Source organism: Alexandromys fortis, unplaced genomic scaffold (assembly GCF_014885135.2).
Source record: "Alexandromys fortis isolate MF-2015 unplaced genomic scaffold, M_Fortis_MF-2015_v1.1 scaffold_21, whole genome shotgun sequence".
NCBI lineage: Eukaryota > Metazoa > Chordata > Mammalia > Rodentia > Cricetidae > Alexandromys > Alexandromys fortis.
Window position 1 is genome coordinate 13290576 of NW_026067905.1, and position 20318 is coordinate 13310893.

Below are 20318 nucleotides of genomic sequence, written 5' to 3' on the forward strand. Positions count from 1 at the left end.
TTCCGGTGTCAGGAATCTGGTTTCTGCCTCATGTCTCTCCTCTCACAGACCTCCTGGGCCTTTTCCTGTTACCTCTGCACACATCAAACACATCCACACTTTTTGGTTGTAAGTCAGCTCCTAAGAGGAATCTGCTGAGTTAAGCTCCTCCAGTAAAAAATCTTTCTCCAAGATGATGAAGGACTTGTTTTATAGATTAGCTTTGACACCTGCAGCTATTTCAAATTCAGCCAGACTGGGCCTCCTCTCCTCTTCCTCCCCATGGGCAGTGTCCTCTTCAGGAGCTGAGGAACTGGATCGGGCCCTTAGAACCTCTGTGACCGACCCCCGGGTCAATACCCCGGCCCTCTCGAGTTTCGGACTCTTTAGAAAGAATTGTACCACCCTATGGAAGAGAAAAAGGAGAGGAAAGAGGAGCAAGGGCTCTTCGCAAATTGGTTCCTTGAATTGTTCTTGAGTTCAGGAGTCTCTGAGTCCCAGAGGGTGAAGAGGGAGATAAAGAGGGGAGGAAGGCTCAGCTGAAGGTATCTGTAGCCCCTAACTTTTCAAGTAAACCTGAGCATGAAGTAACTCAGAAAACACACAACAGAGAGACCCCGGAGAGAAGATGCGCTGCCCAACTCTATTTTCTTGTTCCCTTTGTATCAAGCAAAGGTAAAAGTGGCAGTTTCATGGTGAGGCGGGAGCTTACCCAAAGAGGAATTTGGGCACACTGACTGCGGGATGAATGGAAAGAACAAGTCTCTACTTCCAAAAATGTCCATGACCCTGGGGTCAACTCTGTGATCCCCCAAATTCTAGTCTTCAGTCAGGAACATACAGGAGGGCTAGGCATGTAGCTCAATTGACTGAGTGCTTGCCCGGCATGCACAGTGTCCCGGGGTGAGTCCCCAGCATTGAGTAAACTATGTATTGGGCACACATCTGTAATCTCTCCACTGGGGAGGTGGAGGCAGCAGGACCAGAAGTTCAAAGTCATCCTCAGCTGCATAGCAAGTTCTAAGCCAGACGCCCGGTATAATCGTGATCCTGTTAAAAAATTTTAAAAGTCTGGAGGCAGAGGCAGGCGGATCTCTGTGAGTTCGAGGCCAGCCTGGTCTTACAAGAGCTAGTTCCAGGATAGGCTCCAAAAAGCCACAGAGAACCCCTGTCTCTAAAAACCAAAAAAAAAAAAAAATTTTTTTTAAAGTCCATGAGGCTGGAGAGATGCCTCAGTGGTTAACAACACTGGCTGCTCTTCCAAAGGACCAGAGTTGAATTCCCAGCACCCACATAGCAGCTCACAACTGTAACTACAGTTCCAGGGGACCTGATACCCTCACACAGGCATACATGCAGGCAAAACACCAATGCACATACAAGAAAATAAAAAATAATTTTTAAAAATCTAGGAGAATTTCTTGTCCTCTAATTTCTCTCAAAAGCAAGGATAAGAAAAATTGGGGTTGGAGAGATACCAGAGAGGGGTCCAATTGTGATGTTAACTGATATTTCTGGAGGTGCTCCTCCATGGTCTGGATAGCTACACAAGGAGAGTTCTTTTATTCCTAGTTAGCCAATGAAAAGTCAGAAAAGCCAGGAACTTTCCATCAATTTCCCTACGGTGGCTAATATTTAAATTGAGATTTGAATGTTGAGAATCACAGCCTGCTTCTTAATCCAGTTCTGATTCCATCGGAGGCAAAGAAGGCAGAAGGCTCAGGAGACCTTTGCAGGCCTCAGTGCACAGGCGTTCTCTCAGTAAGCTATGGACTTCCATGCTCTCAAAGAAGCTATGGACTGGGCACCCCAGGTCCCTGCATTCCAGGGCCAACCATGGGTCTGGCAGAGGGCAGGTGCCCAGTGAATGCCCAAGAGAATGATCTAGTAATCCAGTTTTCTGAACATACCTATAAATGATAAACTCGGACAGTAGAACAAGGCCAATGCCCAGATTCACTGCCCAGGTCCTGCCTGTACTGGGTCCATAGGGTAAGATGGCTGCAGAGGTGGTTCTTAGAAGCCCTAGCCTTGGGGAGTCCTGTGCCCTGCATGGACCCATGCCCAGTGACCCTCAAAAGAGACTTCTTTGGTGGCTGGGAAGGATGGAGCCTGCCTACCTGGATATATATGCTCACCACCTGTGCACCCTGAAGGACGTCCCTTGATTTCTGTGCTTCCTGTCACTTGTCTGTAAGTCAGATGACAACAGTCTGCCTGGGAAGATCTGTGAGGATTAAATAAGCGGCAGAGAGGGACACACCGAACAACTTGACAACGATTGCTGCTTTCCTGTTTCCGCGAAGAATCCTAGGGTCCCTGTCCTACTTCTCGGTTACTTACTGAGTAAGAATTATATGTCCAAATGCAGGGCTGTGTCTTTCCCACATCCCTTAAGTTTCTCTGTCAAGGACATGGGGCAGGTTTACGAGGAGCAGGGCTGGCCTTCTGCTCAGCATCCTGGCTGGGAGAGATCCCGCTGAGGTTCTGGGAAGAGAAGGAGACAAATGACAAAGTGGTGGGTCCACAAAAGGGCCAGTGACAAATGACTGGAAGGACTGGGTGGACAGATGCGGAAGAGCAAAGGCCCCTGTCCTTTTATTGGAGGACTCCTCACAACTCCCAGAACAAGACAGACGCTCCCTGGGGGCTGGACTGAGGGTTGGTCTCCCTGGTTCTCTCTGCCGGGATGAGTAATATGGACCGGGGCAGAGGGTCTATATCAATCTAGTCCTACAGAAAAATGAATGAAAATTGAATTCCCTGAGGAGAATTGGGGAGCTGTTATCCAGACAGAGATAAATCAAAGGATGCCACAAAGCCGGGGAGAGCAGGTTTGCCACGGCAGCAGAATAATTAAGGAAACAGTTTCAAAATGCAAATGATAAAAGTGCTTGAGAGGAATGAGGACAAGGAGATGATTCGAGATGGGTGCCAGGGAGCAGGGGCAGCGCCATTCTTTTTCTCCGTGGAGAAAACGGCTAGGATTCCTAGCTGTGAAGGGTGAGCCTGCCCACTCCACGAAACTCCTAAAACGGAAGGGTTAGAAAACACACAGATCTTCAAGAGCCAAAAGAGCGCCGGATTGGGAGTCAAAAGGCTGGATTTAACTTCCAGGCCGCTCTGCAGCTGATTAGCTATGTGACCTCAGGCAAACCACTTAACCTCTCTGATGCCTGATAATCATACCCACGTCTGAGCGTAATGTTGAAGATCAAATGAGATAAACTACACGGAGGACCTTTGTAAAATGTAAGTGCTAGACAAATTGCAAGCTATCATCGTTCTCCCAAATTGGATTTCTCCCCCCTTGGAATCGGACCCACTGACATGTTAGATTTGGTTCCCAGAAATGTATTGTTTAAATGTCTAGAAAGTACTAGATTCTTTGTGCCGACTAACTTCTCTGACGGACCCACGGAAAGCCACGCCACCATCACCTAGTCCTTGCCCAAAGTTAGGGTCTGAGAGTAGGTGGCTGGTTCTAAGGAGTGTTGTTCCTGAGTGGCCACCGTCCAGCCTGGGTGCTTGGTGAGAAAAAGCAAAATAGAGGCCTAAATTCTGAGTCCTACCCAGGGTTTTCTGGGCCCTTCTCCATATTGGGGCTCTGCAGGAGTTGACCGTTCTCCCATCTGGACAGGGCATTGCGAGGCCACTTAGCCCCTCTTGGCCTGTGTGTTCAGCCACCAAGTACCACGTCTTGGCTTGTGGTGGGGAAACTCGGCAGTGTGCAGGTAGAAGTACTTACCATGGTGCGTGGTACAGTTGTAAACTTTCAATAAATACCAGTTGTTATTGCCACTGCCATCTGCACTAGATGCTAAACATCCAGTTTAAGGAAAGCTTTTAACCAATGTTTCCCTATTGGCAGATGCAAAAGCGGAGGTCTCCCAAGGGAAGTGAAATGCAATAACCTTGGGAACAAGACCCAGCCCGCACCAGGGACAAATGCCCAGGGAGAGAGTATTTATTAGCTTGAGGTACATTATGGGTAGGTTTGGGGGTGCCGACGGCATTGAGAGACTGCTGTCCACAGGTTCAAGATCTCTGTCAAGGGACAGACATGACAATGGCATTCCCTACATCACTGCCAGGACAGGACAATCCCTATCCCAGCACTGGAACTCTTTATCCTTAGTGACTGACCAGTACCCTGCAAACCAGCAGTAGGCAGTGCCCAGGCAGTTCTTACTAGAGGGGGACGAGAGTTGTAGAGGATGATTTAAAATATTATTTTATTTACTTATTGTTGGTGTTTTGAGACAGGGTTCCCCTGTGTAACCCTGGCTGTCCTGGTACTCATTTTGTAGACCAAGCTCATCTCAAACTCAGAGATCCACCTGCCTCTGCCTCCTGAGTGCTGGGATTTAAAGCATGTGCCAACACTGCTCATCTTAAAGTATAATTTTATATTATAATTACACAGAAGGCTGAAAGCAGGAGGATTTCCACAAGTCTAGACTAGCCTAAGCTACGTAGTGTAACTCTGGGCCAGCTTGGGCTGCAAAGTGAGACACTGTCTCAGAGGCGGGGGTGGATTGAAGAATTGGGGTGAGCATCTATAAAGTCAGCACTTAGAAGGTGAGAGGCAAGAGGATCAAGAATTCAAAGTCATTTTCAGCTGCATAGCAGGAGCATGGTCAGTCCTGGTTACATGACATCCTGTACATGTTAGGAATATTTGTTGTATTCATTTATTGCATAGGATATCCTTTATGATATTACTGGAAAAATATAGCGACATAACAGAAAATCTATAAAGTAAAAATATTGTTTCATATATATTTCTCTAATCTACTCTGAAAACACTTTTTGAATAGTATTTTGATATATTTCTTTCTGGTTTCCCCCCTGTTTTTTAAAATCAATTTTATCAGTTTTTCCTGCTTTGTAAAGTAATGCACTTATTGAGAAAACTTTTAAGAAGGCAAAAAGAATAAAAAACTATCTGCTATAGAGATAATCACTTTTATATTTTAGCATATTTTTATAGTTAGGATTTTTAAATTTCTTAAATTCATACTGCTTTATAATCTCTTTCCCCATTTTCTAATATAGAGCCAACATTTTCTACATTACCAGGTATTCTTTTATTATTTCTAGTGACTTCTTAGCATTCGGTTTGCTTTAATTTATCCAATAAGCCTATAGTGTTGGATAAATCACTCCCCGTGTCTCTTTCTTCCACTTCCTTTCTCCCCTCCTTTCCTCTTTTTTCTTTTCCTGGAAATCAAATCCTGTGTCTTCTACCACCTACGACTGAGCTATACTCTCAATCCCTATATAATATTTTTAAAAGTGCAAATGGCTTGTAACTATGTGTCCATAACATTCTTAATCATGTTCTTTGAATACATTTCTGTACGCATGGCATTTTTAGAGTACGTCCTGCCCTAGGCTAGGGATATAGGTCCATGGTAGAGCCCATGCTTACTTCCCAGCAGGTGCAATACCCTGCATTCTATCCCCAACTGTGCAAAACAACTATTGTCAAAATGATCTTAGAAGACATTTATATTTCCACTAGGGTTCCCCCCCCCATGTTCTTCACACCCGGACCAACAATGGATGTTACGCCTAGTTTTCTAATTAACTTTTTACCCGGTGTTACAGCATTCCCATGTTGCTGGACTTTATAATTAATTTCAACGATTACTTAAGATACTTTTCCAAGTTATTTTCTTCTGTTGGGTATTTAGGTCATTTTCCCTTCCCAACTATCATGCTGTCATAGACATGTTCATGATGAACCTTTAAAAATACTCTAGGTTACTTTTATGGATTAAACACTCAAAAACAGGAAAACTTTATGGATGTGATAAATATCCCTAAATTTCTTTCCAAACGGATATTAAGAGTTCATAAAGACACCAGCAGTATCCGTGAGAGAACTACTTACAAACACCCTTACCAAATAATTCCCAATTTCCTCCCAGGTGGTCATTTAACAAACAAACCGATTTAAAAAGGGGGAGGGGTGTGGACCACACTGCTTTGTTTTCCCTGTGTTGGTTGCTAAAGAAGCTGGCATCTCACCGCGTTTATTTACCAGGTACATGTTTATACAAAACATTTTGGTAAACATTTAAAATATCACCAGGTGCTTTGCCTCCCCACCCCCTTGCAGTTTTTCTCTAAATTTGTGGAGACAGCAAGACAGGACACTAGTTAATGCCAGCACCCACAGAAGTCACTGGAGACTGAGTAGCACGCACAGCCACGCCCTCCTCTTACAGCTCTACGTTCCTCCTCAAGCACCAACCCTAAAACACCAATAGTTTTTTTAAAAGAAAATTCCCAGGAAGATTATGAGTCCCCGTTCTGGCCCATGAGGGATCCCATTAGGCTGGAAAGACCCATCTGACTTCTAGTCCGGTAACTAAATACTAAATTAGAAAAGGTGGTGTCGAGGTGACTGACGCGGTGGGGTTCCCACGCCCACGGTCAGGAGGCGTCGATTGCTGGAAAAGTGCTAGCGACTTCGAAGAGACTTCGTTGATCCTTGCTTTATTTCCTCCGGGAATAAATATAGGAGAATTGGCTTTCAGCGCGCACATTCGTGTGTGTATGTGTGTGTGTGTGTGTGTGTGTGTGTGTGTGCGTGCGCGGGTGTGTGTTCGTATGTCTTGTAAACATAATAGCAACGCACGCCTTTCGATGGTCAGCCCCCGGGGGCCGTGTGCACGCTTCTGCCCCGCGCACACGTGGCCGGGAATCGTTCAAAGCGCCCGCGGTTGCAGCCGGCACCGCTGCGCGGTCTCTGGGAGCTAGTAGAAGGCCGATCTGGGTAGAAGCGGCCTGGAGACCCAGGCCCTGCCGCGGGGAGGGTGGGGTTAGGACTGGACCCTGGGCAGTGAGAATGCCAACTGCGACGGAGGCCGGGGCCAGAGTGGGCGCCCACGGAGACCCGCGTGCCCCGCCACCTCCAGGCGCGGCCCAAGTCGCCTTCCGGCACCCGGCCCCGCGGCGGCCCGCTGCGTGACTCGCGCGTTCCCGGCCGAGTACAGGCTGTCCCTGGCCCAGCCTCAGCCGGACGCGGGGGAGAGGGAGCAGGGTCTGGTTAGTACCGGCCGGAAAGGAATGGGCCAGGAAAAAGAAAAAAAAAAGTGGAGGATGTGTGGAATCTTCCAGCTACAGAACACGCTCGGTCGGGTGGAGAAGCCGGGAACCCAGAGCTCCAACCGAGGGTCCGCGGGGCCCTACCCCATCCCGTCCCTCCCCTGAATCCTACAGGAAGGATGCTGAGGACTAGCCGGGAATCCCCGAAACCCCGCAGAAACCTGCGGGGCGCAGATGCCGAGCTCCGGGACCACCTGCTGCCCCGGCCCAGCCCGCCGCAGTATTTACACGGGGGCGCGAGCCCGCACGGCGGGGTGGGGGAGGGGCTGCGAAGCCCAGCCCCGCCCCGCCGCGAGCGGCCCCGCCCTCCAGCGCCTCCGAACGCACTCGGGGCTACTGGACTTCCCCACCCCCTACGCCCCCGACTCTGGTCAGCCGAGGGTCTGCAGCCGGCTGCCAGGTTGGGAGGACAAGCTGGAGGGCGGGCTTCCCTGCGGAGAGCGACGTCACGGCCGCTCCTGCAGTGTGAATGAATCAAAATGCCTGGGTGACCGCGGCCTCCTGGGCAGCCGGCACGCGAAGGGTGGAGGGGGAGGGGGAGACAAGAGGGCGGGGGAGGGAGGAGGGGAAAAAAGCCAGAGCTGCAGCAACAGCATCTCCTCAACCCGGGATGTGCACCAGCCCCGGAGAGCGAGATCAAAGGGATTTGAAACAGCCTGAGGACTGGCGGGGGGAGGGGGCCGGCCAGCCAGTGGAGTCCTCCCGGAGAGGCGGAGGACTCGGCTTCCACTGTGACTCCAGCGGCCTAGTTGGGTTTATTATTATTATTTTCAAATTTCCGAATCCAGCCAGAGGGAGAGAGCGAGAGATCTCAGTAGACTGCGACTTGCTGCCTCTGGCTCCGAGATGATGCAGAGCGCGGCTGTCCCCGCGGAGGGGGCTGTCAAGGGGCTCCCGGAGATGCTCGGTGTGCCGATGCAACGTAAGACATCCCCCTTTCTCGCTCATTTAATTTGATAACAAGACAGCTAACAGCCTCAGCAGGTTCGGGCAGGCCAGACGCGGCTTGTGGCACTGACCGGGAGGGGTCGGGACGCAGAGGCGGTCACAGAGCAGGGGTACCCGTCAGTATTTGAAAGGCTTGGCTGTTGGCTGTTTGGGATCGAATATAAAAGCTTCTCGGTTACTGTTCGTGGAGGGTCTAAGGGTACAGAAAGTAGCATCTTTGGCCGGTTGCTTTTATGGGAACCCTGGGGAAGATGCTGTTTGGGGACAACAGAGGTTTCGTGCTACAGGCCAGGCCCGAGGGCAAAAGTGGTCCCCCTCAAATGATTATCCCCCACGGTAATGGCCAAAGCTCTCAACCGCTAGTGCAACTTCACCCTAGCTGGCGGGAAGTTGGAGAGTCCCAGGTCCCTGGGGCTGGTTGTGCAGAAGCCCCCTGCCACACACTTGGTTTTGGTAGTTTCAGCACCTGGTTAAGTCCCCCAGCTGTTGCTGCCCGAGGCACCCGCCTCCTGTGTCGCGGCCGCTCTCTGAGCGAACGCACTCCTTACATTCCAGCTAGCCGAGGAATGCAGCGGCCAGAAGCTCTGGAACGAAGTTGTGGACTGAGCGTTCAGCCTTTGCTTAGGCGGCGGTACGCAGTCTTCTAGGCGCGGGTTTGGAAGAGGGAGAGACTTAGACGTGAGGACACTTTGCTTGATGTTTCGATTTCTTCCAGCGCCTGCAATTAGCAAGGGCCAAGAAGTTCGGACAGGTTGCTCGCCCCAGGTTTCTCTGTATGTAAGGGTGAGTGCATGGCAGAGATTTTCCGGGAGGGAATCTGTCCGTGCCTCTGACTTCTAGACAGAGAGCCAAAGAAAAGGAATCTGTACAGAGACCTGACAGGTTCTCAAGCTTAGCGCGCGCTCGCGGGCTCCTGGTTACGTCTTGACCTACCAACAGCTGCGTTGGGCTAGGTACCCCTGGCCACTCTAGAGAGATGAAGGGTTTCCTCACTGGAGTTTACATGAGATTTCCGCCTAGGGGTTTAAGCACAGGCTCAATCGCGGATGGAGACTACCTATGACTAGGGCACAGCAGCGCGCCCTCCTGTGCCCCGACTCTCCATCGCAGAGGTTCGGTCCCAGCAGAGCTCGCGGCAGGCTGTCCAGCCAGAGTTTTGAGCTTTATTGGAAAGTTTTGGAGAAGAAACTGGAAGGGATAGCTCCATTTCAGCCTGTTTTAGGTTGTTCCTCGATTGTAGCTTACAGTTTTTTTTTTTTTTGTCACCTGTTGGCAAACAGTTTCAAAGTTCGCTGCACCTTAGAAAATTTACTGTTAAAATATTCTGTAGGCAGCATCGGTGATAGCTTCCATCAGCCCACACAGGGAGACCGTGCACAACTCCTGCACAAACAGAAAGGTGAGCCCTGGTCAAGGTGCTCAAGTCCTGAAACTACTTGTAGCTGTGCTGCAGGAGTAAGAGCGGTCTGTGAAGGGAGAAAGGATGTGTGGGCGTGACTCCCGCCCTCCTTCCCCACTTAATGCACCTGTATGCTAATGACTTAGGTCCACGCGTCCTGTCCGCATTCTGAGCTCTCCTGATAGGGCTCATTTTAGGCATGTGCAAAATTTAGATTGTCTTGACTTTTGTTCCCTTTGCTCAGGGATATTGAGTGTCAGGAACCCGCTTTGCTAAAAGACATGGCCATCACCTTGGCTTCATACCCTTCGCTAAGGCTCTGAGTCTGGGCCTATACTGTGGAAAACTTGACGAGGTACAGAAAAGATCTGGACAGAGAGCGGGGAGAGAGCCAGAAGAGAGAAAGGAAGTGTGGCTCCCACAGGCAAAACCAACCAAGAGGGGGCGGTCAGCCCTTCCTTTTGTCTTTCTTGGGTTCAGTGGAAGAAAGAGGAGGTAGATTGTAGGAGGCACCGGTCAAGACTGAAGAGTCTGTCCAATCCCTGAAGACTTCAGGACTTTTTTTTTTTCTCTCAGCCCAGTATCTCGCCTCACAAAGCAGATCTGTCCACCAGCTTTAAGCTGTGACTTGGGAAGGGGAAGCAACCCTAATCTTCCTTGGATGGTAGGGTTTAACGATATCATGCTGGAAGAATATGAGATCCGTCCTTGGGCATGCCAGGGAAAATAAGGGTAACCCCAAGTCTATGAGCTCTCTCAAGCCCTGGCAAAGATGTAACGTAGAAAGCCTCTTCACAGGTGGACCCTGCAGCAGACCAAGCAAGTTTGGGTTGAGCTTCTTCCTCACAGATGCTGTCTACAGTTCCGTCTCTCAGAACCACAGTGAATTGAGTACTTGGCAACAATGTATAGATCCCTAACCTAGGTACCTGTGATGCCCAGGACTCTAGGGACATTTTAGGACTTTAAATCCAGGGTTGGGGCTGTCTGTTTGAGACACCCCCCAAAAGCACATTCCCCTCGGGAAAGTATTCCACTGGAGTAGTAAGTAACAATTCTGCCCCTTCGGGGTCTGCCCAAGACACTATTGCTCTTACGTCCTTCTCTGCCACAGGCCAGTACCTAGGTAGGCTCCTGTTTGCACAGTGGCACCCTTTGTACTTCACTCCCACAGAGGTTCCTGCCTGGCCCCGCAGCTCAGATGTTCTCGGGCGGGATGCCACCCCTGCGCTCTTCTCTGATAGACTGCGCCTCTACCAGCGGCTGTCCAGAGGTTGGCTACAAAAGATTCCGAAGAAAGAAGGCTGGCAGTGATACCCAAAGTAACCTGGGGTAGAGAAGTAGGGTCTTGCTTAAATCTCCCCTTGGTCCCAGTTCCCCCTTCTTAGGAATTCCAAACCAACACTCCTTAAGTTGGGTGACCCTCCGGTTCCTTTAATGACACCCGCGAGGTCTTTTCCTGGACCCTTTTGAAAAGGTTCCCTGTAGGTGTCTTTCTGGGGACCGTGTTGATGGGTTTGGGACTGTACCGGTGAGTTCTCAAGACCTGCCCCGGGCAGCGCCTTCAGGTGTAGTGAGCGCTTCCTGGCTCAGTTCCCACCGCCACACATTTGGGTCCCGTTGGCCCCTTTCCCGCACTAAGAACAGTTAGAAAAGTTCAGATGCATATGGAGCCTTTGCCTGCCCATTGCCCCGGGTTTCAACCCCTGTGCCAATTTGTCTTTTTCGGCATCGAGGGAAAGGGCGAAGGACACCCGTAATCCGGGGTTTGCTGGCGGGGAAAGTGGGGAAACCGCTGCCTGAGAAGATAAGGAACCAGACGTCCCGAGTGGCCGCGGTGGTAAAATCAGAAGCAGCATCTCTGCTCCCTTCTTCTCTTCAGAAATAAGACTGTAAGCCCTCTAGACTCGCCAAACAATGGCAAGGGGCGACTTTTCTACACTTCGTAGGGTCTTAAGTGAAGGGCCCCACTGCCTTCGCTCACTCCCCAGAGACTCACCAAGGTATACAGCTTTACTGCCCCAACGTGTTTAGTCCGGAATCCAACTGCCACCCCTCCTACCCCCGTTTACTATCCCCATTGATGGCTTGGGGTAAGGGACCTCATTTTCCAGGTCGGGACTTCTCTGGAAAGCTCTCCCCGCTCCATTTCTGCTTTGTTTGCCCGTGGGAGGAAGACCCGACCCCGAAAATTGAATGTAGACTTGGGAGAAAGTCAACAGATTCCGACACCGAATTTCAGCCCGGTACAGTGCGGTACAGACCCCTTTCATTCTCACCAAACAAACATTCAAGAGGAGCCTGATTTATTTTTGCTGTTCAGGCTGGTTATCCCCGCTAGCGCCTCAAGCCTGGGGGATCGTGTTTTGTCTTCCCTAACCACTGAACCCTGTCCAGCCCTCGGCCAGTCCTGGGAGTGGAAGGAAATGTGAAGAAACCCGAGGGATCGCAGCAGATCTAAGTTAGGAAGGACAGCAGGTGTCCTAGAGCGTGAGTGGCCGAGCCGGCTCTGGCAGTCCCTTTTCGGACGGCGGTGAGAGCTGAGGGAAATTTGGAAAGTCACGCGGCCCCTTCCGCCCCGGCTGTAGATTTAACGATTAACCCTCATCAGGGACGTGGCGGTGGAGAGAGTGAAGGGGTGGAGGGCAAAGGTCTGCGGTCGGCAGTTCCTCAATGTCCCGGGAAGTTTCGTAGTAGAAAGTGAGGCAAGAAATCCGGCTCTAATTAGACACTGGTTAATTGCTTGGCTGCAGTGGTGTTAAGCGGGAGTGGCGTGTTTGGGTCAATTAGCACGACCCTCGTGACCTCTCACTGCCCCGTGGGCACCGTGGGCTTGGGTGGCTTGAGCGGCAGAGCTAGATTCCTCCCCCACGCACCTGCAGGCGGCGCGTGCTCCTAAAAGTGTGAGTTCGATTTGTACCCTGGGTTTGGGGGACACTCGCCGGTACAGGCAGGTGCCACCACGATTGTCCTTGGGGACTTGCAGTCGGGAGAGCGAGGTGGAGGTCGAGGTCGTGGCCTCCGGCCTGAGTGGGACAAGGGTGGGATCGTCTGAGATTACTGAGCCTGGAAGCGCCTCCACCCTCGGTTCCGTGCGTGCTTCCCCTTCTGGGTTCCTTTTGGCACCCCAGGCGAGAAGGTGGCCGGGCCTGGGACGCGCTTCTTGCTTCCGAGCTGTGGCCGGGACCCTGTCCGCGAGGGAAGGAGCGGCAGGTGCTCGAGCGACAGTGAGCGCGGCGCGCCGAAGAGGCAGCGCGGTGACCTCCTGTACTGTCCGCGCCGAGTTCGCGCCCAATTCTGGGAAAGACAGAACCCCAGCGCGGCGCCGGCCAGGAGCTCCGGCAGGGCGTCCCCGTCCTCGGAAAGCGAAAAGCGCTATTCGCCTTCTAAAAGTCACTGCTTTCTTGAGCAGCAGGAAGGCGGCCCGCAGCCGAGTGGCACAGCCCGCACCTTCCGCAGGGTTCGAGTCTCCGCTCCCCTTGCTGGGGACTTTAGAGGGCTGGAACCCCGCAGCCTCGAGAGAAAGCAAGGCTGTAGATGAACAATAGGTGATGCTCGGTCTGTGGCCGACCAGTTGGTAATCCCAAGCCAGTGAAAGCGAGCCCGCGCCGGTCGTGGGTGACACACACGTTTCCAGAAGGCGGTACCTGGCTTAAGACCAGCACAGATTTCATTCCGCACTACTCCAGGATCGCCTTTTCCTAGCCTGAACTTTAACAGAAAAAAAAATGTAGTTACTTTTATATAAGAAGGGCAACGTGTTCTAAAGAGACCCGAAGGTGCAACAAATGATAAAGAATTATTAGGAAAGAAGCAGGCAAAGGATAAAACCGCAGGAAGTCAGGGAGGGCACGCGGCCGAGCCTGCCTGGACCACCTCCAACCTGGCAAAACGGAGGTTAAGGCAAGAATGTGGGCTGAATACGGTGGGGATTAGGAATTCGGGAGCCCTCCAGACGTCGTTGAGTCCCCCATCTGACAGCAAATTCCGGTATTATTTTAAGACCTAGTCTTTTTGCAGGTGAAGCGGAAACGGGGGAGGTAGGGAACCCACAAAGCAATTTCTTTCCATTGAGTAGACAAAAACATGGGCGACAGTGTTTGAACAGTGACCTGATGACCCCGCTGACCAGGTGTAGACAGCCTCAAGTCCTAAATATTTGCATTGTCCCAATTTCCCATTCGCTTTGGATTTTAGTGCGCTTTCACTCCACGGCACAGTCAATTAGCGATTACTTACCACCCGCATTAGCGGACGAGCTGGAGAGCGGGAGAGCGCTCAGTGCGGCAGAGGCGGAGGCCAGGAGCAAGGGCAGGCGTTTGCAGTTCTGCAGGAATGGGCAATTAATTAACTGGGATTAAGGGTACTTTCTGTTGCGTTAAGAAATGTCCTTTGAGACTCCAATTTTGGGGTTGACACAGTGACTATTTGGTGGATTTCTCTGGCTGGGAAATGCGTGTGCCCTTCTAATTGAAGACTTGTGGACGGGGGAGGATGGGTGGGGTTGGATGAAGTGACCTTGTGTCATTTCTTGCAATTAGGAAAATTTATCGAGAATAGAGCTGAGAAGCTTGGTGTGCACGAAGCTGATGAGGAGGAAGCAATGGGTGATGTTACTCACTTTGTGGAAAGCCAAGGTTAGAGAGACCCGTAGCTTGCACTGTGTGTGTGTGTGTGTGTGTGTGTGTGTGTTGGCACTAGGAGCATTCTGTTGGCAATGAGGATGTGGAGATGGTTCGATTGTCCCCCCCCCCCCTTTTTACCTCTGCAATGATTTTCTTCCCCTTCCCCCTGCCTTTCTCCCGGCAATGCCCATAGTACAGGTGTGTGCAGACGGGGCCCAGGCTGGCTTTAAGATCTTTCCTCTAGGTGATTCCCCTCCCCATTGTTAGGGAAGTCTTTGTGGGAATGTGGGATTGAGCTGGAATTCACAGCACAGGGGTTTTCTTAGAGATGGTGTGCCAGCAGCTGCCAGGGTGGTGAGACCCAGCTCCTGTCCTCAGGATCGGCAACAGAACACAAGGTACCAGATGTAGGACAGAAGCTGCCCTGGCGCTGGCTCCCACCATCGTCTGTGGCAGAAGAAATCAGCTGCAAATAGACACAGTATTTGTTTGTTTGTTTTTGTTTTGGTAGTTTTCAGTTTCATAGTGGCCATCATCAAAATCGTGCCTGTATCAACCATTGTGAGGTCGTTGGTGGTAATAGATAGCCAGGTTGGGTGGGCTTAATTGGCAAAACTGAAATTGATTCTCCCTTACAAAATATACTTGGAGTTAACTGTATTGGAGGCAGACTGGATGGTTATCCTGTGGGGTGAGGTGAGCCCTCGCTTCTGCTGCTATTTTCCTAGATTTCTCTTGACCAGACTCCCTATTATCTTCCCTCTGTCAAGTGAGGTCTAGCCACAGATGTTTTACTGCAGTACCTCACCCCAGATGCCCTTAAATTATAATTTGCTTTAATTATAATGTTGGGGGGTTAAAAGATTGGTTCTGGGGATAGACAAATAGAGCAAAACTTCACAGCCAAATTAATTGGAAGTTTCTTCTTATGAGAGAGAGGCTGCCAAACATATGGGCTATTGCTACAGAATATGACATCAGAAAAATAGTGTGTGGAGATTTAGCAATGATTAGATGGGAAAGGGGAATAGAAATAGGGATGTGTCTACAGCATTCCCAGACAGCCACGGGTTTGTTCAGTGTATTTTTCTGTTTTATTTACAGTTGCCAGAATATTTTATATCCCAGTGAAGGATACTAATTCCACAGCAGTCTATCTTCTCGAAGATAATCTTTTCTCTGCAAATACACATGACATTCCAGTTGTGTGCTGCTGAATTCATATGAAAATATTACCAAAATAACAGCTTTAAAATGGTAACATTGAACCGACTCCCCAGAATCGTTTTGAATTCACTCGCTCATTAAAAGGGTGGCTGGGGTTTGTTTTTTGTTGTTGTTGTTGTTTGGAGGTTTTGTTTTGGTTTTTTTTTTGTTTGTTTTTTTTGTTTTTGTTTTTAACTGGCTAAGCAGAAACAGAACAAAAGAGATTTTTCAAAAAGACCTCAGACTGCCAGGTAACCAAATAAGATCTGTCGGGGAAAGAGAGCTGGGAAGAATAGAAGGGAACCAAGGAAAGGACGCCATTGTGGGTCATTGCTGGCACCGAGACTGACTAGCTCTCTTCCAGTTGAGAAGACATTCCTTGAAACAAACCAGGGGGCAATGTAGGAACTAGCTAACAAGATGCTTGTAGATTAATATATTTCAAGCATGAAAATAGATACGTTCATCTAGAGAATATGATTACTTTAAACGAGGTGCCAATTTTTAAATGGGGATTTTTTTCTCCCAGCATTTTTGTGACTTGTCCATTGTCTCTCACCACAAAATATTACGATGTTCAGTGCATCCTTTCCCTTTGTTTTTGAATAATTAATATCATAACTCTGTCCTCTAGTAATGCTGTTTTTGAGATTATTTTAACTAGGTTATGAAAATCACATGGCTTTTATGACATTTTAGAAAGTTTTTAGTGTCTCTTGAAAGCACACTAGAATAAATAAAAATATTAAAAAGTAACTATAAATTGCTCAATAAAAATTAACTAAATCTCTTCAGTAGCAAAGAGTTGAGTCAGGAAAAAGTGGGGAATGCCACATGCATCCAGTTACAGTTTGTCTCATATAACAGAACCCTGGCCCTGAGGCTTCCTCATTGTAGGTTGCTGAATAAACCAGCCCTGGATTCTATAGCCACAATTATCAGACAACTTACAAGAGAGCATGTGATCAGAAAATTAGATTTTATTGCCATCAATAATGGCGACACCTTTGAATTGGAAAGTTTATTTTTGAGACAATTGTCCAAGCAGGAAACTATAATTTAATTTCAACATAGCTTTATCTCTGATCTATGCTTAGAAGACTTAGATGTTGCAGAACTCAGGGGTGAGCTGGCCAAGTGTGCTATCACTTGGTATGTCCTGTCTTAGCTTGCGGGGACACTTCAGAGCTGGCCATTCCCAGAGTGAGCAAGTGAGCTTCTACACTGTATTTTCCCAAGCTCAGAATTAAAGAACAAAACAAACCAAAACCAACACAAAACAAAAAAAACAAGAAATGCTCTCTGCTTTGTTCTTAAAAATCTCTGCCCATTGTTTTCTCCTCTTTACACGTAAGGCAGGAGTGAAAATTTTCAAAAAGAGAGTATGCACAATTCAGTTGTGTACGAATGTGTGCCCGTTTAAAAAAAGCTAGTAAAGAAACTTAAATAAACAAATTGAAGTTTTTGAAACTTACATCAACCAACTTCTTATTCCCATGGAGTTACCTATACAAGAGTTTGAGGAGAAAGTCTTAGAGAGAGGTGGTCTTGGTGTTATCAGTGGAGTCCATGGTCTTCAGTCAGCCCCAGAAACTGTCCTGGAGACAAAGAAGGTCCTACCCTGGTTCAGTTCCCAAGTATGTGCCTACCCTTAGGGAAGACCCGTATTCTCAGGACCTTCTGATGATCTGGAGTTCTGATGGACTAGACTCACAGCACTGCTTGATGTCCCAAGATGACCAACCGAGTGAGTACAGCATTGCAAGGTCTACAAACAGGGAAGGGGGGGAGAAGCATCTTCCACACAGCCCTGTCTTGGCAGCAGCCAGGAGGAATCCCATTCTGGGCATCAGACTGCCGAGCCCAATGCTGAGGAACTGGACTCTGCCCATGCACAAGGCAGTTAAAGCAATGCCCCATAAAGACTGCAAGTCCAGATTTCACAAATGTTAATCTGGCTCCAGGACTTGGTCAATCGGGCATTATCCCCATCAGTACAAACTAACCTGTTTTAAATCCATCAGAGCCCTGCAGCAGCATTGTGGAATCACCGGGAAGATCTGAAACCGATTCATTTCCCCAGAAAGGTGCCCTTTCCTAAGTACATTTTAGAAGGCATTGCTGGGTGTGTTGTAGTCTCCTTAGTGATTTCCCCTCTCTACCCTGTTGACTTTCTGTGACCAAAGAGATAGAAAACACCATTTTTTTCAAAGACTGAAAATCGATCCAGTGAACACATACCCTCTGAAATGTTTACTGGTGGCCTCTGATTCCTTGGGAGAAGTTTCTTGGAAGTGGAAAGAACCAGAGGTAGGGATGAAAATGGCAGTGCTCTTTAGATATCACAAGACGGGATGGATGACTTGATCTGCCATAGACCACATTAGATCTTTTCAGGTCTCTTCCGCTTGCCAGCTTCCTGAAACTCCTGATGGAGAAATTGGACCCTTAAAAGTGCAACCCACTTTCTGTCGGACCAATCTGAAAACTAAGCCTGGCCTGGCCCTCCTGCAAATACTTCAGGAGCTTTGAGGGCAGGCTCTGGGTCTTCTAGACTCTTGATGAATAGATTGAATGAAATAGCTGAGGGTTCCAGGGAAGGTTCTATGGTCCTTTGCATGCATGGATGTCCCTAAGAATCATGCTGGAAGCGTCATATGTTCACTAGAGCACTCACAATGGAAAGTGAGTGCATCCCTGTTTTCCCCATTCACACGAGGGTGGGCAAATCTGCTCTCATTCCAACGAGGAGCCTGCTAGATATCTCTGTCCCCAAAGAGATGGAAGTCTTGCAATTGCATTGTTATCCATCCTCCGGGACAACATTTCGAAAGGTGACATCTGGATGTTTCCAAAGTCAGGGTGTGGAGGAGGAGAGTTCTAAGTGAGCTATGAAGCCAGGGAGAGAAAAAGGTGTATTGGGAAAATGGTGGCATGTGAAGTCATTCTTTTCTTGACAGTACCTGAGGTTGAACTCAGAAGCTCATACATGCTAGACAAAAGCTCTGCGACTCTGAGAATCAGCCCCAGTCCTGAAGCCATCTTGATGTACAAGGTGTGTAAACTCACCTTGTTGGTGACTGGCTATGAGGCCGTGGAGGAGGGAACCAACTATTGGGCAATGGTAGAGCTGGCTGTTCTGTGCTCGTTGGCACATGGGATCATGTGATCAAACCTGGCAATAACAGACAGGTGCCATATTATCACTCCCATTCATGCAGAAGGGAGCTGAAGCTCAGAGAAGGTCAGTTATTTGCTCATTCCTGGGACCTGCATATAGGTCTGGCTCCAGTCTCTAAGCAAGAGGGTAGACCGAGGGATGTGGAGGTCCAAACTTGACACAGCATTAAATGCTTTTAAAAACAAAGCAAAACTCAGGAGTTTTGATCCTCCCCCCTCAGAGCTTCCTGTGTCATTCCTGCACACTCTCCCAGCCAGCCCTGCTGGACAGCACCCTCGGTCCAGTAGTGGCTTTCTTCCACCAAACTTCTCTTCAGGCTTGGCTTTTTACCAAAATGACAATGCCTTGACCTATGTATATGTGCATAATTGTGTGCATTGCTGCACATGTGTGCATATTTGTGCAAAGCAGGTGCCCTGTTTGCACCCATGTACATGTGCACATCTGGATTATATGTGCGTATCTTTAAGTATTTGTAAATGTGTGTGTGTGTGTGTGTGTGTGTGTGTAAAACCTTTGGCCAGTGGTTCATCTATATCCTAGTCTCTCTGTAAACATCAGTTTTGAGACTCTGTCTCTGCCTTCATTTCTCCTCTATAAAATGACAGAATCCAGCCAGATAAGGCTGTTGTCACAGGATGTGCCTTTGTTTATCTGTGATTGGGTTTCTCTGTGTGACTATGAGCGTGGTGTGGATGCCTGGAAGGAGGCCTGCATGGGTGATTACAGTGCCTGTGTGTACATGCAGCTGGACCTAAGTCCATGCCTGAGCCATGTCACTCTGCAGAACATGGGATGCTCTGCTGTGTGGTTCAGCATCCCCGTTTCCTTCTTTGGCTCTCCCAGAGTTTCTGCTGTCTTTCCAAGCCCGAGTTTGCTGTCTGCAGAGACCATCACTATAGGACACTTACTGTGTGGTTAGGATTAAAACTCCCACTTCAAATGAAATGACTTCTCTTACTGGGAGTTGAATTTACAGGTAGAAACCTGTCTTTTGTGATTCTAGGACTCTTCTTAATTCCAATTTCCAAAGGAGGACTTTGTGATGTTATTAAAACTAGCCAGACGTTGCTCTTACTAGAGAACTGGAAAATCTCATGCCTCTAAAATGGTGTGTGTAGCTCTGTCTTGGTGGGAAGGTTCCATGACCTCTGTCCTGGTTAGGCTCTCCAAATCATAAACATACAATAATAACAACAATAATAATTCAATATACCAAAAAGACATTGTAGCTGTTTGAAATTTTTCAATGGGGTTGTGTAGCCTAGAATATGGGTCTGAGTCCCCAGACGAGCACCTACTGAAGAAGGGGGATGGGTCTGAACTTGACAGGTGCCATCAAGAAGCCAGCTCCTCCAGCTGAGGAGATTTTCATGGACAGGGTCTTTCTGGCTCCCAAACCTCCTGTGGACATTAGGCATCCATCCCATGATGACACAAATCCTAAATTTGTGTCTCAAATATTTGCATTTGCTAGGTAGCACAAGAGTCCATTTTCTGTCTAGAAATGGAAGGTGGAGAGCGGTGGGGGTGGGGTCAGTCTTCTTCAGCACTGGCCCGGGTTAGCCTGCCTTAAAGAGTTCAGCCAGGCTTAGACTCATGTCTCACCCCGCCGCCCATAGGCTCTGGGCACACTGCTGACCCTGCAGACACTTCTTCCTCCCTATTTAGTTGTCTAAATGTGGAGTTAAGTCCTGAGACCTGCTACAGTCCACCACAGGCCATCCCTGCTTGCTTTTACTATTCCTACTGTTGTGCACCCTGGGTCTTTCCAACTGCCCCTCAGTTATCTTTAAATTCTCCCCTTCTCTGTCATGTCTCTCAGCTGGAATACAATCTGGAGAGGTTCTTGAACATAAAA

At 48.9% G+C, this 20318-nt stretch overlaps 1 protein-coding gene across 1 annotated transcript in view; it reads left to right on the forward strand.

The window, feature by feature from the left end:
* Positions 1-7944: 7944 nt before the first annotated feature.
* Positions 7945-20318, forward strand: part of Lhx4 (LIM homeobox 4) — a 38521-nt gene continuing 26147 nt past the window's right edge. Inside the window, exon 1 of the mRNA XM_050135410.1 lies at positions 7945-8020. Coding sequence (XP_049991367.1) covers positions 7945-8020 — 76 coding nt within the window. The remainder of the gene's footprint in view (positions 8021-20318) is intronic.